The sequence below is a fragment of the Pan troglodytes genome, chromosome 14, assembly GCF_028858775.2.
Source record: "Pan troglodytes isolate AG18354 chromosome 14, NHGRI_mPanTro3-v2.0_pri, whole genome shotgun sequence".
NCBI lineage: Eukaryota > Metazoa > Chordata > Mammalia > Primates > Hominidae > Pan > Pan troglodytes.
In genome coordinates, this window is record NC_072412.2 from 57,520,689 (window position 1) to 57,534,862 (window position 14,174).

General features: G+C 48.2%; 1 protein-coding gene across 43 annotated transcripts in view; it reads right to left on the reverse strand.

The window, feature by feature from the left end:
* Positions 1–456: 456 nt before the first annotated feature.
* The window catches only part of ATP7B (ATPase copper transporting beta), a 79,232-nt gene continuing 65,514 nt past the window's right edge, over positions 457–14,174 (reverse strand). For 18 of the 43 annotated variants that reach the window (XM_016925303.4, XM_016925302.4, XM_063792581.1 and 15 more), the window contains 9 exons: positions 11,718–11,912; positions 9,549–9,731; positions 8,541–8,709; positions 7,236–7,379; positions 5,211–5,353; positions 3,636–3,839; positions 3,436–3,553; positions 1,752–1,854; positions 457–1,190 (listed from right to left, as the gene is read on the reverse strand). In XM_016925303.4, coding sequence (XP_016780792.3) covers positions 917–1,190; positions 1,752–1,854; positions 3,436–3,553; positions 3,636–3,839; positions 5,211–5,353; positions 7,236–7,379; positions 8,541–8,709; positions 9,549–9,731; positions 11,718–11,912 — 1,533 coding nt within the window. In that variant the 3' untranslated portion in view covers positions 457–916. The remainder of the gene's footprint in view (positions 1,191–1,751; positions 1,855–3,435; positions 3,554–3,635; positions 3,840–5,210; positions 5,354–7,235; positions 7,380–8,540; positions 8,710–9,548; positions 9,732–11,717; positions 11,913–14,174) is intronic. The other 25 variants (XM_054664966.2, XM_054664964.2, XM_016925309.4 and 22 more) reach the window with 5 other exon arrangements.

The window sequence follows — 14,174 nt, forward strand, 5'->3', positions numbered from 1 at the left end:
ACGTCTCCCATGGGGCAAACGTTTCAAGCACCACAGGCTGGGCAGGGATATGGAAGGACGTCCTGAATCGCGAGAACCTACACCCCACAGGAAGCCGAGTGCGGACTCTCAGGTCAGGCTCTGAGACCCTCACTCCAGCTGGTCAGCAACAACACTCTATTGAGAAGCCACCACTCCATGGAGAAGGAGGCTTTAAGCAAAAAAGAACTCTCCTCAACTTGAAGAAGAGTGTGGCAAGCTCCCTGGCTGGGGATGTGTGAGCCAGGAAGCAGGTTCAAGCTGAAATGCACACTCCAGAGCATTGGAGAAGCACCTGAGAGCAGCAGCAAAGACCACAAGGACATTGGTCCCACCCTCCCAGGTGACAGGCAGGGTTGCGAGGGGTCCCCACTGACAAGCACACAGGAGAGAAAAGGAACAGACTATGCAGGAAGAAAGCAACAGGCACACCTGAGGTAAACTGTGGTCTCAGAAACATGATGCACACAGACAGGCGTCATCAGAAAGAGCCTGACAGTGAGGTCTGCAGTTCTCTGGAAAGGCCCAGTGAGGTTTTTTGGTCCTGATGAAACTGTTCTCCATTTCATAGCAGTCATCCTAAATACTCCAAGCAGAGGTCTGTGAGGAGGGTGACTCGCCTCTCACCTTCTACAGTCCAGCCAAGGACTAGAGTCCAAGACAAAGCCCATGCTGACGGTCCCGTGAGGCCAAGAGGCAGGCAGGGCCGTCCTCTCCAGGCCAAGCCCAGCTGCACCCAGACAAGGCCGCGTGCTGCAGGGCAGGATGACTGGACATATCCAGGGAGTGGAAGTCCCCAAAGCTGGAGGCTAGCTCAGCCCATCCTGCTGCTGGCTGTCCTGCTCAGCTTGTGGTGAGTGGAGGCAAGTCCCTGCCCCGGTCCGCCTGCCTGAAGTCATCAGATGTACTGCTCCTCATCCCTGCCATTCAGGAGCAGAGACCACTTGTCCCCACCATCGTCTGCTGCAGCGCTGTGCCGAGATGGCTTGTCGGACGTCAGGGAGGACAGCGACACCTGGCTGACATAGCTGACCTGGTCCCATGGTGTGGCCCTGGGGGAGTCCCTCCGCCTGTCATCCATGCCTATGTGCACACTGACCTGCGATGCCGTCAGGGGCTTCATGTGGCCATGCGCCTGTGCCTCATACCTCTCCAGGTCAGGCTTCTTATAGCTGGAAAGCAGGAATGCAACAGCATCTGAGCCATTCTAGAAACAAGGCTTTTTTTTTCTAAGCCTGGTGAAGGCCTCTCATCCATCTTTTAATAACATTCAGTATCAAAACCTCAAGAGTTTCCAAGGAAAAGGACATTAAACTCCCTATGGTTCCAGGAAAGCTCACCTGATTTAGAAACTTCCTAAGCAAATGCCTTGCACATTGTAGGCTGCCACTAACTTTTGTTAAATGAATGCACTCATAAATAAGTGAACATCTTTTTTAAATAAAAAAGTGACAGATCATACACAGGGACCTGTGTCTGCTTGATGTTCACATAAACAGCCCTTGAGGAGCAGAGTAAGGGCAGCCCAGCACGTGAATGGGCAGCAGTGAATTGCCTGCTCATGGTGCTGATAAGTTACATGCATGCACGCCAGGCTCCATGTGGGCTGCCACTGCAGCATTTGTCCCAGGTGAATGAATGGGGAATGAGAGGCAAGTCCCACTGTGCTAAGCATGCAGAATGACAAGGCCTCCTGGGAGCCTCCCACAGATGCTCCACCTGAGGGGACTCACCACTTGAGCTGCAGGGATGAGAGCACCACAGACACAGAGGAGGCTGCCATGGCCGCTGAGCCCATCCAGGGCTGCAGCACAATGCCGATGGGCATGAAGACACCTGGGGAAGAAAGAACTCGCACTCACACCTAGGCCTGGGGAGAGGAGCCAGGAGAGGGCTTCAGGCACCGGGCTGCCCCACCCTCAGCGGCCCCCAGTGAGGTCTCCACCTGGAGTGCTCAGAAGCCCCTGCCAATGGATCTTGCCCACAGGCCCCCCAAAGTGAGGCTTCCTAGAAAGCTGGGTGTGGGATGATGTTGAGTGGGCCTGGCTCTCTTCCACTCGCCCTGATGTTCCCAGAACCACCCACAGGTGGCATCCCATTTCAGGGCGAGCTCCAGGGCAGCGACAAACCACAAGGAGTGGGAGGAGCGGGAGGAGAAAAGCGGCAGGAGCTGAGGGAGCCAGTTGCCCATCCTGTAGCCACAGTCCCACAGAGGACAAACACGGCTGATGGCCACAGTCCTTCTCTAGCAGATGATCTTGCCTCCAGGGCTTCATGACATCTTTAGAAGAGGAATGAGAGCCAGGTCCCAGGACAGGGTCAGGAGACAGGTATGGTCAACTTTGTGTGGCAGAGGCACATACACTGAGGGAATTAAGCTCCTGAGCCGGCTCTGGGGACAAGAAGTAAACCTGCCTGACTCACTGGGCTCAGGAAGCCAAGGCCCTGTTACACAAGTCACCACTAACCACTCAGACACAAGGGAGACTGAGGCAGGAATGCTGTGATTACAAACTTGATCTCTCCTCAGCCCATGGAGGAGCACTCTGGAACTTTTCATTGCCATGTTCCTGGGGGCAGGGGGCAGGGAGCAGGGGGCAGGGGAGAGATGGTTCTTAAGGAAGGGGAATGAGGGGGAATTACAAAGCAGAAAAATCTATTTCTTTTCTTTTTCTTTTTTTCTGAGATAGGGTTTCACTCTTGCCCAGGCTACATACAGTACAGCGGTGCGATCATGGGTCACTGCCACCTCCAACTCCTGGGCTCAATAAATCCTTCTGCCCCAGCCTCTGTACTCCCAGATGGGACTAAGGTGTACACTACCACGCCCAGCTAATTTTAAAATTTTTTGTAGAAATGGAGTCTCACTATGTTGCCCAGGTAAGTCTTGAACCCCTGAGCTCAAATGACCCTCCTGCCTCAGCCTCCCAAAGTGCTGGAATTACAGGCATGAGCCACCATGCCTGGTCAAAGAGCCATTTCTTTCCATGATCATTTGTATAACTCAGAGTGAAACTTGGGCAGGATTAATGTTCAGGATAAGGTTCTGAAACACCAATAATTGTGCCTAGCATGTAGCAGATGCCCCATAATTCTTACTAATGATTATTTCTCAGACTATATGACTTAACAAATGGCTCAGAAAATAAGGCCACAGTAAAATAGGGATCAGAAAATACAGCCAAGCATCTCCACTAGCTTTTTAGAAAGGACCAGAGTGAATGAAGGTTTCAGGTCCTCTCCACAGTTTCTCATTTAAAGACATATAAAGCAGAGGACATGAAAAAAAAAAAAAACAGCCTTTCTAAAACGCCTCTAGCCAGCCAGTGAGTGAGCCACTCACTAACCCCAGCAGGAACCTGGGAGAGAGAAGCCTTTCTGGGCGCAGCTGGAGCACAGTGGGTAAGAGCTGCCTACCTGCTGCAATGGGTATCCCAACCAGGTTATAAATCAGTGCCAGGACCAGGTTGATGCGTATCCTTCGGACAGTCCTCTTGGAAAGGTGAATGCTAGCCACCACGTCCAGCAAATCATTCTGATGGAGAGGAGCACACAGTGAGGAAGGGGTCTGCCCACTGCCCTCCCAGCACCCACAGCCTGGCTGCAGCCGCGCTCACTCTGATAAGGACGACGTCGGCTGCCTCGATGGCCACATCCGTGCCGGTGCCAATGGCAACACCCATGTCTGCCTGGGCCAAGGCTGGGGAGTCATTGACCCCATCCCCCACCATGGCGACTTTCTTCCCTTTATTCTGGAGCTCCTGGACCTTGGCCACCTTGTGCGAAGGCAGCACCTCTGCAAAGACTTTGTTGATGCCAACCTAAGACAAAAGGAAGGCAATGCCTAGTGTTGGCAAAAGGTATCAGATAGCAGCAGAAACCTCAAGTTACCCTTGCCCCCTCTGCCCTCGGCCTCTGGGTCCAGTCAGTGATGTTGGTCAACCACACCCTGCAGGTTTGCTGTCACAGGGCCAGTTTATCCCTGGCTCCTGCCTCAACACCCTGCACTGGTTTAGGCCCTGTCCTTTTCTGGATGTGCAAACAACCCCCTTGCTGGTCTCCCTGTCCACAGCTCAGTCCTCCAACTGTCTTCTCCATGCACTGCCCCCATGGTCTTTCCAAAGCATCTGTCGGGCCATGTCCCTCCCTACTCTCCTGCCTCACATCCAGTAGACCCCATGCATCTCCCAGAGGAGGGGAGCTCAACTCTTGGGTCTGCTTCCGAGGGTTCCAGAGTCCCAGGGTCCCAGGGTCTGGCAGCTGGTGCCACACTCGACCATACCATTCAGCTCCCCGCGGCATCTCCAAACCGCCGTGCTACTCTGTGCCCCTGGGAAATGCTCCTGCTGCCTGCTCTGTCCTGGGAAGGTGCAGTTTTCCTTTCCTAGTCCCTTTCCCGCTTCTCAGATCTACACAGTCACTGGTCCACCTTCCTGCAAGACCATGAGCCCGTCAAGGGCAGACCCCCCTTCACTCCTCACAGAGCCTGGCCCCACACCTGCCTGTCACATTCGTGGTGCTTCATAAGTGTCTGCTGAATAGATGAACAAGTGCTAGCCAGAAAAGGGGGGAAGGACGCTAAACAGGTCCATAATTAGCAAGGAGGACCATGGAAAACAGGGGTACTGCTGCTTCCCTCAAGGAACACAATTAAGCTTTCAGAAGCCTAGAGCTCTGCACACATTTGGAGGTGCATAATTTCTAGGAATCCAAACTGGAGCCGCTGCTGTGTGAGAAGTCAGGCAGCCATCCAGTGGTGCTGTCCTCACAGACCAAACTCAGCATCAGGGGCTGCTGGAGAACTGCCCAGGAGTCACTTATCTGAGCACCCCAGTGAGAAGAGCTGAGCTGGCAAAATCTTCCCTTAACATAAAGGTTAGAAAATGTCTATCTTAGCCCTTAAGCCACATACTTTTTTTTCCATTGCAAAGACTGGGAAACGGTTAGAGAACCCTGGAACTCCTTTTTTTCCAGGATGCATGCGCCCAAGCTCCAGGGAAGAGATCTTCGCACAGCACCACAGTGCTCACGTGCAACACTACATGGCCACAGAATGAAGCACGTGGAGAGAAAAGCATCCAGCAAGGGAGAAAGAGCAGGAGTACAGCTCAGTGCTGGGCCAACTGGTGCTTACTTTTGTCTCTAACTGCTTTTATGAGCTTTACACAGTTTGCAACATTAAAGGGCTGTACCTGGGTGGCAATGGCTCTGGCTGTCTTCCGGTTGTCCCCCGTGATCAGAACCACGTCCACACCCATGCTTTGCAGCGTGTGCACAGCCAGGGCAGCCTCCTGCTTGACAGCATCTGCAATAGCGATCATCCCACAGAGCACACCTGGAGCGAACCAGCCAGCATCAGCAGCTACACAAGTTGGGGCACCCCGCACCAAGATACCACACTTGCAATGTTCTCATCATATAATATTATGTGCAAAAAACAAAACATCAAATTATATAACACAATGTGGTTTTTTTGCTTTTTAAAAAGTACATGCATTTACGGATGTACACAAAAGTCTGGAAGCAATATAACTGAAATCTTCGCAGTGGCTCCCCAAGGAATAGGATTATGAGTGATTTCATTTTCTCCTTTATAGCTGAATTTTCCAAACTTTCTGCAAGGAGCACATATGACACTTTGTGAAGTGCCTGGCTTGTAATAAGAATTCAGTACACATTAGCTACTAAAATTCAAGAGACATAACAGATATCACTTAAAGTGATAAATGTCCAAACTAGAAAATCAATCCTTCGTCTTTTCCTGCAGAAAACATTTTGGCAGAATTTCTCTTTGAGTGAATCTTTAGCTATAGAAGCAGGAGGGCTTTTAGGGCTGAGGTGTGAATGAGAACAGAGTAAGGGATGACATACGAGAGGGCACGACTCCTTTAGTTGTGCCAATTCTGGTTTGATAGCCGAGGGGCGGGTGGATTTACAAAGACTTAGAAAAAGGGAAAAAAGAGAGAGAAAGTGAGAGAAAGACATATTTGGCTGGAGCATTCAAAAGGTGTCATATATTTTATTTCTTGCTTGCATATACTGTTACTTCTATTAGCAGAAACTAACATTAACAAAGTAAAGACTCTAATCTCTCTGGGATGTAAAGCCCAGGATAGAATCTGAGCACTAAAACACACACAGTCTTTTTTTTTTTTTTTTTTTTTTTTTTTTTGAGACAGAGTTTCGCTCTTGTTGCCCAGGCTGGAGGGCAGTGGTGTGATCTTGGCTCACCACAACCTCCAACTCCCGGGTTCAAGCAATTCTCCTGCCTCAGCCTCCCAAGTAGCTGGGATTAGAGGCATGCGCCACCACACCCGGCTAATTTTTTTATTTTTAGTAGAGACGGGGTTTCTCCATGTTGGTCAGACTGGTCTCGAACTCCCGACCTCAGGTGATCCGCCCACCTCGGCCTCCCAAAGTGCTGGGATTACAGGCGTGAGCCACCGCACCCGGCCAACACACAGTCTTGAGACCTGTACTCTGTGCAACACCAGTCTGTATAAAGCAGATAGAAGGGCAGGTGCGGTGGCTCACGCCTATAATCCCAGCACTTTGGGAGGCCAAGGCAAGCAGATCACCTGAGGTCAGGAGTTCGAGACCAGCCTGGTGAAACACCATCTCTACTAAAAATACAAAATTTAGCTGGGCATGGTGGCGGGGGCCTGTAATCCCAGCTACTCAGGAGTCTGAGGCAGGAGAATTGCTTGAACCCAGAAGGTGGAGGTTGTAGTGAGACGAGTCACACCACTGCACTACAGCCTGGGTGACAAGAGGGAAACTCAGTCTAAAAAAAAAAAGAAAGTAATAATAAATAAATAAAGCAGACAGAGAAGGGTGGCATGGATCTCATTATTTAAATGCATCCTGTAGTTAAACCTGTTGGGAAGTGAATTCCTGCTCTGTCTGCAGGGATGAAGGAGAAGGATGACTCTGAACTGCCCACCTGGACAAGAGCAATGATGATGACACAGACGGTTTAGAATTCCAAGGTCAAGGAGACTGAGGCCAGACCAGAGCTGCTCTGGGGCCAAGATGGAGCCAGGGGAAAGAATGAAGAGAAAAGACAAAAAGACAATCTTTTGGAAAACAGGCCTGAAATTAAGAGAGGAAGGTTTTTGTTTGTCTTCTTTTCTTTTATAAAGGAGGACTCTTTTGCCTGATATCTGCAGAAAACTGTATTTCTGAGAGAGCGGAAGGAAGGCAGAAGCAGAAGATACCGTCAATAGCCACCAGGATGGCTGTCTGTCCTTTCATCTCGTGGTCTGTCATAGCGTCACTGACGTCGCTAGAAATGGTTAAACCGTTGCGCCTCAGCCACTCACGGTTTCCAATCAGCACAGAGAAGGTCTGGGGGGCTGCATCTATTCAAAAGAGGCTGTGGTTATTTCTAAATGGTCCAATTTCACTGTGAACTAAAAACCATGCAGTCCTTTTAACAGCAAAATATCCTTTTAACCATTCTGAAAAACTGTAACCTTGTAAGCACCTCTTGTGACAGCATCCTTTAGGACAAAAAAAAAAAAAGTAAAATTAATGTGTAGGACATGTGGGTATGAATTAAGATGGGGCATTAATAGTACATGCTACATGGGTGGAAATGGTATAAACGTATTAAACATAAGGCAATGTCCGTCTTTGTCTTAGAAGTATCCACTGATTCTTTTTCTGCAGGGATTAGAAGCACTTAGGTATTTGCCCAGCACACAAAGCAAGTGTTGACTACATTCATTACCGCTTGGTATCAACAACCCCAGGTGAATCAACAAATAATCAGACACGTCTACATGAAATGTTTAAAACTGTAACTCCCGAGGCTAATGCACCTCTCACCTATCACTTTCTAACAGCGTGTGCTGCTAGCTGAGGTGTCACTGAACGGCCAGGCTCTGGAAGCTCTCATGGAAAGGCCATCCTGGGGTTTTAAAGGCTGGAAGGTGGTGGATGGCTTCTAACCACACAATCTAAGTCACAATTTCACTACCAACACTTAGGAAAAACACTAGTCACAGATTTTGAGTGTTTTCCACCCTTTATTCTGGTGGCTGGCAAGCTACCTTGAGAATAAAAAAGGCCATTCTTCAAAAGCAGCTGTCCCTCCAAGCAGTGTCCCTTCCTGGCTTGGGCAGACATTTCCCTCTGCTTTCCCTGACTTTTTCTGCCTGCTTTGTAAATACCAGAATTCTACCATACAGAATGGAAACAGGAAGAACAAAAGTGGAATTCCCGTCTGCCTACTCTGTAGCTTATGAGAAGCAAGACCGATATGGGATAAGAAAGAGGAGAATCAAAATCATGGGTCAGCTAAACAATGCTCTATGAATTTAAGGCAGCCATAAGCAACAAAATTTAGATGCACCCAAGAACATAAGAGAAACTTTCCTGGGTGTGGGGAGGCAGGCTTGGGTGCCTTAGCCATGAACCGTCTGCCGCACAGCAGAGGCAATCACTGCTGGGCGTGGTGCTCTCTGTGGTTTGACCCACCTCTACTTTTAACCAGCTGCAGAGACAAAAGCCAGCAATACCTTTTTCTGCGGGAAGGCTGCCAGCCTCATTCAGGTGACTGGCCAGTGCCCTCAAAGGGCGCTCACTGTGGGCCAGGATGCCTTCCACGTTGCTGACTTTGCACCCAATTCCACAGCCTGGCACTGCCTGGAAGTCCGTGCAGTATCCCAAGGTCTCTGTTCCAAGTTCCTGGGAAGGTAGAAAGAGAGGAAGAGGAAACTGTAAGCCAAGAGGGGTGAAGTGAAAGGGAGGGGTAGGCAGGACAGGGACACAGAGTGAAGGTGGCAAGAGAGCAGCGGAAAGCGGGAACTGAGAGAAAGAAGGGTAGGGAGGTGGAACGGATGGGAAAGGTTAAGATAGTGACTAGTAACTTGTAATTATTTCTCCCTCTTTTGGTAAAGATATTATAGCTGTAAGTTGAACGAGACTATTTTAAACAGCCTAAAATCCTTCCCTGGGTGAGTGCCTCATGACAGTGAACAGGTTACTGACTGGAAAGGAAAAAGGCAACTCATATCAAACACCTAAATTAAAGAGGACTGCAGGTGCCAAAGAGAGGGAGATGTGAATTTTATGTTGCAAATAATTTCATTAAAAACAATGGAATAAGTAGTGTTAACAAAGCTCTTTGATGCTATCAAGAGATAACTGCCTGTATATCAGACCCTGGAGGAGGAGGGGACAAGGTGGCAGGGTAAAGGAATGGCTGGGGTTTCTGGACTGCCCGTCCTCCCCCAGGCTGTGAGCTCCCAAAGGGTAGAGTTCACATCCCACTTCTGTTCTCCTGAGCCTGGCGCCTGGTGATGTTCAGCAAATGCCTGTGACACTGAACTCCCTTTGTGATAACCTGGAACTGTGGCAAGGGCTGACTGTGAGCCCTATATCTCCGCCTGCTGCAGAAGGGCCCTCTAAGTGGTTTTCCAGACCGCACAGAGAAGGCCTCCTCGAGGGCAGCTAGGAGAGAAGGACATGGTGAGGAATAAAAGAGCATTGGCGGGGAGGGCAGGGCCACGCCCAAGTCCACGTACCTCTTTACAGTATTTGGTGACTGCCACGCCCAAGGGGTGTTCACTGCTGGCCTCCGCAGTCCCCACCACAGCCAGAACCTTCCTGAGGGGCAGTGTGGCCACATCCCCCAGCAGGAGCACCCGCATGACCCTGGGGACGCCATGGGTAATGGTGCCAGTCTTGTCAAACATCACAGTCTTTATCTGCCAAAAACAACCACAACTCACTGACCACAATACAGATGGAGGGGCTTCCATAGTCACAGTCCTGAGGCAGAACTTCACCCAACCTGCCTCAGACAGGAACAAGACACCTGCACAGCTTCCTAACGTGATCCTCTGTCGTTCAATCTCAGGGTTCAACAACTCCCACTGCAAAGAAACTGTTTCCCTATGTGTCCAGTCAAACCAGCCACACTGAGGCTTGACCTTGACCAGGCAAAGCCAGAAACCCTCAGTCGGCTGTACAGGAGATGGCACAGCACTGTCCCCCAGACAGTGACACCATCCACATACTTCCCCACGTCAGGTCAGGAGTCAGGACCCTGAGGGACACCTGCCTCCCTGTCCACTGCCATCCACCGAGCCCAACCTCAGCTTCCTTTTGCCTGCCTAAGTGCAAAAGCTACTGGGAATAGAGTCCTAACACTCTGAGTTTAAGAAAGGAAAGGACTATTCTATGGCCATAATGACAAACAAACCCCCAGAGCCAGTTTTAAGTTGGTCACACTTGGTCAACGGCAGTCTGCAGAGTCCCCACACCTCTGGGCTCAGATATGGGCAGCAGCTACATTCAGGTACCTGCACTTCCATGACCAGGGCCAGTCGAGCCCTGAGCCCTGCTTCTGAAAGTCCAGTAATTCCTGAAGTGTATAATTTAACCCATTTAAGGCCAGCAGGTTGCTCTTCTCAGACCATGTCCCACAAGCAGGGTTCTCCCTTACAAGCAAACAATAATTCAGCTTTTTGTTTCTGATGCTGAGTGGTGGCTTTCCTTCAACACATTTAACTCATCTTCCTCCAGGGATTCTTGCCAGCTTTCAGTGCAACCTTAACACTGCAGCCAGAATGATCTTCCCAACACACGATCCAGTCACATCACGTGGGTATGCCATCCCCTACGTGGCTTCTAGGCTAACGTTCAGAACCCTTTACTAAATCTTCAGCCTTTGGATTCTGGCCCCTCCCTCAACGGCCCCATCTCTAGTTCCTCTCTCTCAATGATTTTCTTCCAGTTCCTCATTTGCTCATTCAACAGATAACTTCTGAATGCACTCGATGTCTCAGGTTAGATGCTGGGGATACCGCAGGGAGGGGAAGTTCCACCTCCACAGGTGCTTTCCACCTTCTGTCCCCATTTTGGAACACTCTTCCCCAGCTCCGTTGTCCAGCTCTCACTCAACAGTAAGGTCTCAGATGAACATTCGTATTCGCTTCTCTGACCACCTGCAGCACCCTTGTCCCTGAGTCGAGCACCCCAAGTCTAGGATTGGCCCCTGTTCAAGTGTCCCCAGGACATCAAGCACCACCAGTCAATACTCAGTATCTCATAATACTCAGTCAGCTTTGCTATTTACTTTTTCACTGTCTGTCTTTCCCGCTGGTGGGCTCCTTGGCGGCTGGAAACCATGACCATTGCCAGAACCCAGTGCAGGGCTCACACGCAGTGAGTGCCCAGCAAATACTGATTAAATAGGTGAAAGTGTGAAAGGCCAGAGGTTAGTAAGTTGGGCAAAAGGAAGACTCTTCACAAACACCGTCACTCACTCTTCACTCCCCAGGGTCACAGGACCCACCACTAATCCCACAGATGTCACGGTGGGGCTTTTGTCCTGAAGCCTGGCTACCTGGGTGTGAATCCCAGCTCTGCCTCTGGTTAGCTGCAGGCCTTTGGTCAAGTTACCTAATCTCCTCCTGCTGCAGTTCCTCATCTGTAAAATGGGAATGATAAGCACCTACCACACAGAGTTGTTAATGCAATTAAATCAAGTAATGTTGATAAAGCGTTCCATCATATGACTGGTGGCTACTCTGTTGCTACTGTTGTTATTCCCAGTTATACTGGACTTCCTATTCTATGTAATTAACACTGCTGTCTTGAGTGGCTCTCAGGCTTTTCTCTCAATGTGAAATAGTAAACAGATACTACTTTCATCTCTCAGGATGGGGAAAGCCGTGGTACAGGCTGACCTTGTGCGCCATCTCCAGGGGCTTGCCTCCCTTGATGAGGATGCCATTCTGTGCGGCCACCCCGGTGCCCACCATGACAGCCGTGGGCGTGGCCAGCCCCAGGGAGCAGGGGCAGGCAATGCACAGCACCGTGATGGACGTCTGGAAAGCAAACCGGATGATCACCTCTGTCTGGGAGATGTGCTTGTTGGGGTTCTGAAAACAGGACAGAGTCAGAGGCAGGTTGAGAGTTCAATAAGGAAACTCCCAGAACTCTAATCACATAAGGACATTTCAGGGGGGCACTGGACACAACGTGACGAACTTGGGTTTTGGAAACAGATGGTATTCTGCATTGCTCTGCCATCATAGAGAACACGTTACTGCTCTCCATATCCCAGCTATCCAACTTCATCCTACAGGTTTCCCTCAAAGAGGCATTACAGGAGCAGAGTCAAATAAAAGCCCTTGACAGGGGAAAGCAGACTCTGAAGATGGACCACACAGATCCAGATCCTGGTTTCCTCATACACAAAATGGAGATGATAATGCATAGCTCATAAATTGTGGCAAGGATTGAATGAGGCAATACACATATAAACATATAAATATACACAGTACATAACACCTGGCATAGGAGCAGCATTTAAGAAACAGTAACTATTATCGTTATTTTTCTCATCATTAGGAAAGCTTAAAAAATGCTATTCTAAGGTGATAATCATATAAATAAGAAAAGATGCAAGGATATTTACCACAGTGTTTTGTTTTATTTTTGCAATGACAAAAAATGGAAACAACCAATAGGGGATTGGTTAATTAAACTGTAGGTGTGACGTATATAATGGGATACGAGGCAACTGTTGGAATGATGATGGAACATACTGATATGGAAAGGTACCAGCAGCACTGCAAAATTAAAAAGCAAGTACAAAATCGCATGTGCTGGGATTTATTCGTGCAAAAATCTCTGCCTGTATCTGAATACAGCATTTCAACAATACTGGAAAGGTATCCACCAATATGCAAAAAAATTACTTCTAGGGATATGATTTGGAGGTATCTTTATTTTCTTCTCTGTATTTTTCACTATTTTTTCTTTGTACCCAAAACAAACAAAATATGACCTACTTTCCAGACACTTGGTATTATTTGCATTCTGAGAGCTTGAATTATCTTGGTTTATTTTTTAAAATGGCTGGTGGCTATGGAGTATAATCAAGAGATACTATGTTCACTTACTTATAGTAAAAAGCACAGTTGTCTAAGGTAAGGCTATGGACCACAACCTCTTTAGCTTCCATCTACATTTCATTATTTCACTCTGAAAGGCAGGATTCTAAAATAATGTATTATTAAAGGGGTCTTTTAATTTTCATAGAAACAGTTATATTTAGGTAGAGGGATATATTAAGATTTTTAGACATAAAGATTATGTAATCTTTTTTAAAAATACACTAATTCTTGTCAAAATCACACCTGGCATTCTGATAGGACTGGGTGGACTTCTGGAAGTTACCATTAGCCCTTCTCTACAATGACTTTTGTACAGCAGAGAGATGACAGTATCTTAAAGGAACATGCAGTACCTCATTTGCCAGCATCCTCCCTGATATTGCAGATAAAAACAAAAGAAGCCAAAGTAAGATGGAAAGGCATGGAACAGCAGAAAGCCACAGATTCCAACTTGTTTAGGACTGAGTCTTCCCATGGCCATATGCCAACGCACTGCTCTCCCGAAAAAGCCGAAATTATAGGCAGTCAGGTGCCATGGATAGCCACAGGCACATTCTACCAATATATCTGTAAGTTACTTTTAAGAGCACTGAGGTTCCTTAGATGTCAGAAAGTGTTTAACTTGAACATTTTTCAATTTAAGATGGGAAATTTGAGGGAGAAAATACACCCTAGTAAATGACATGTGTCCTGAGAATATTTGATATACTTTTAATTATGTGAAGGATTTTTTTAAAAGAAAAAATGATCCATTCCATATTTGTACTTTTTGCTACGTTGCCCAGGTTGGAGTGCAGTGGCTATTCACAGGCACGATCATAGCACACTATGGCCTCAAACTCCTGGACTCAAATGATCCTCTGCCTTAGCCTCCCAAGTAGCTGAGTCTACAGGTGCATCACCACACCCAGTATGGTTTCTCATTCTATGGCTCTATGGTATAACAAGCACTAGACTGGGCTAGGAATAAGATAAGGTAAAAACATTGTTCCGCTCATTGTGCCATTACCAAATACTGTTCTAAGTGTGCCATTAGCTTTTTAAGTACATTATCAAGGTTTCAACCTCAGTGCTACTGATATTTGGGGCCAGATAATTCTTTGTTGTAGGGGCCTGTGATGTGCCTTGCAGGATGTTTAGCAGCATCCCCCCAGTCACAAAAACCAAAAATGTCATAGCTCCCAACTGAGAATCACAGATGTAATATAGCTTTTATTCCTCAAGCAGATATGTTTTTTTGAG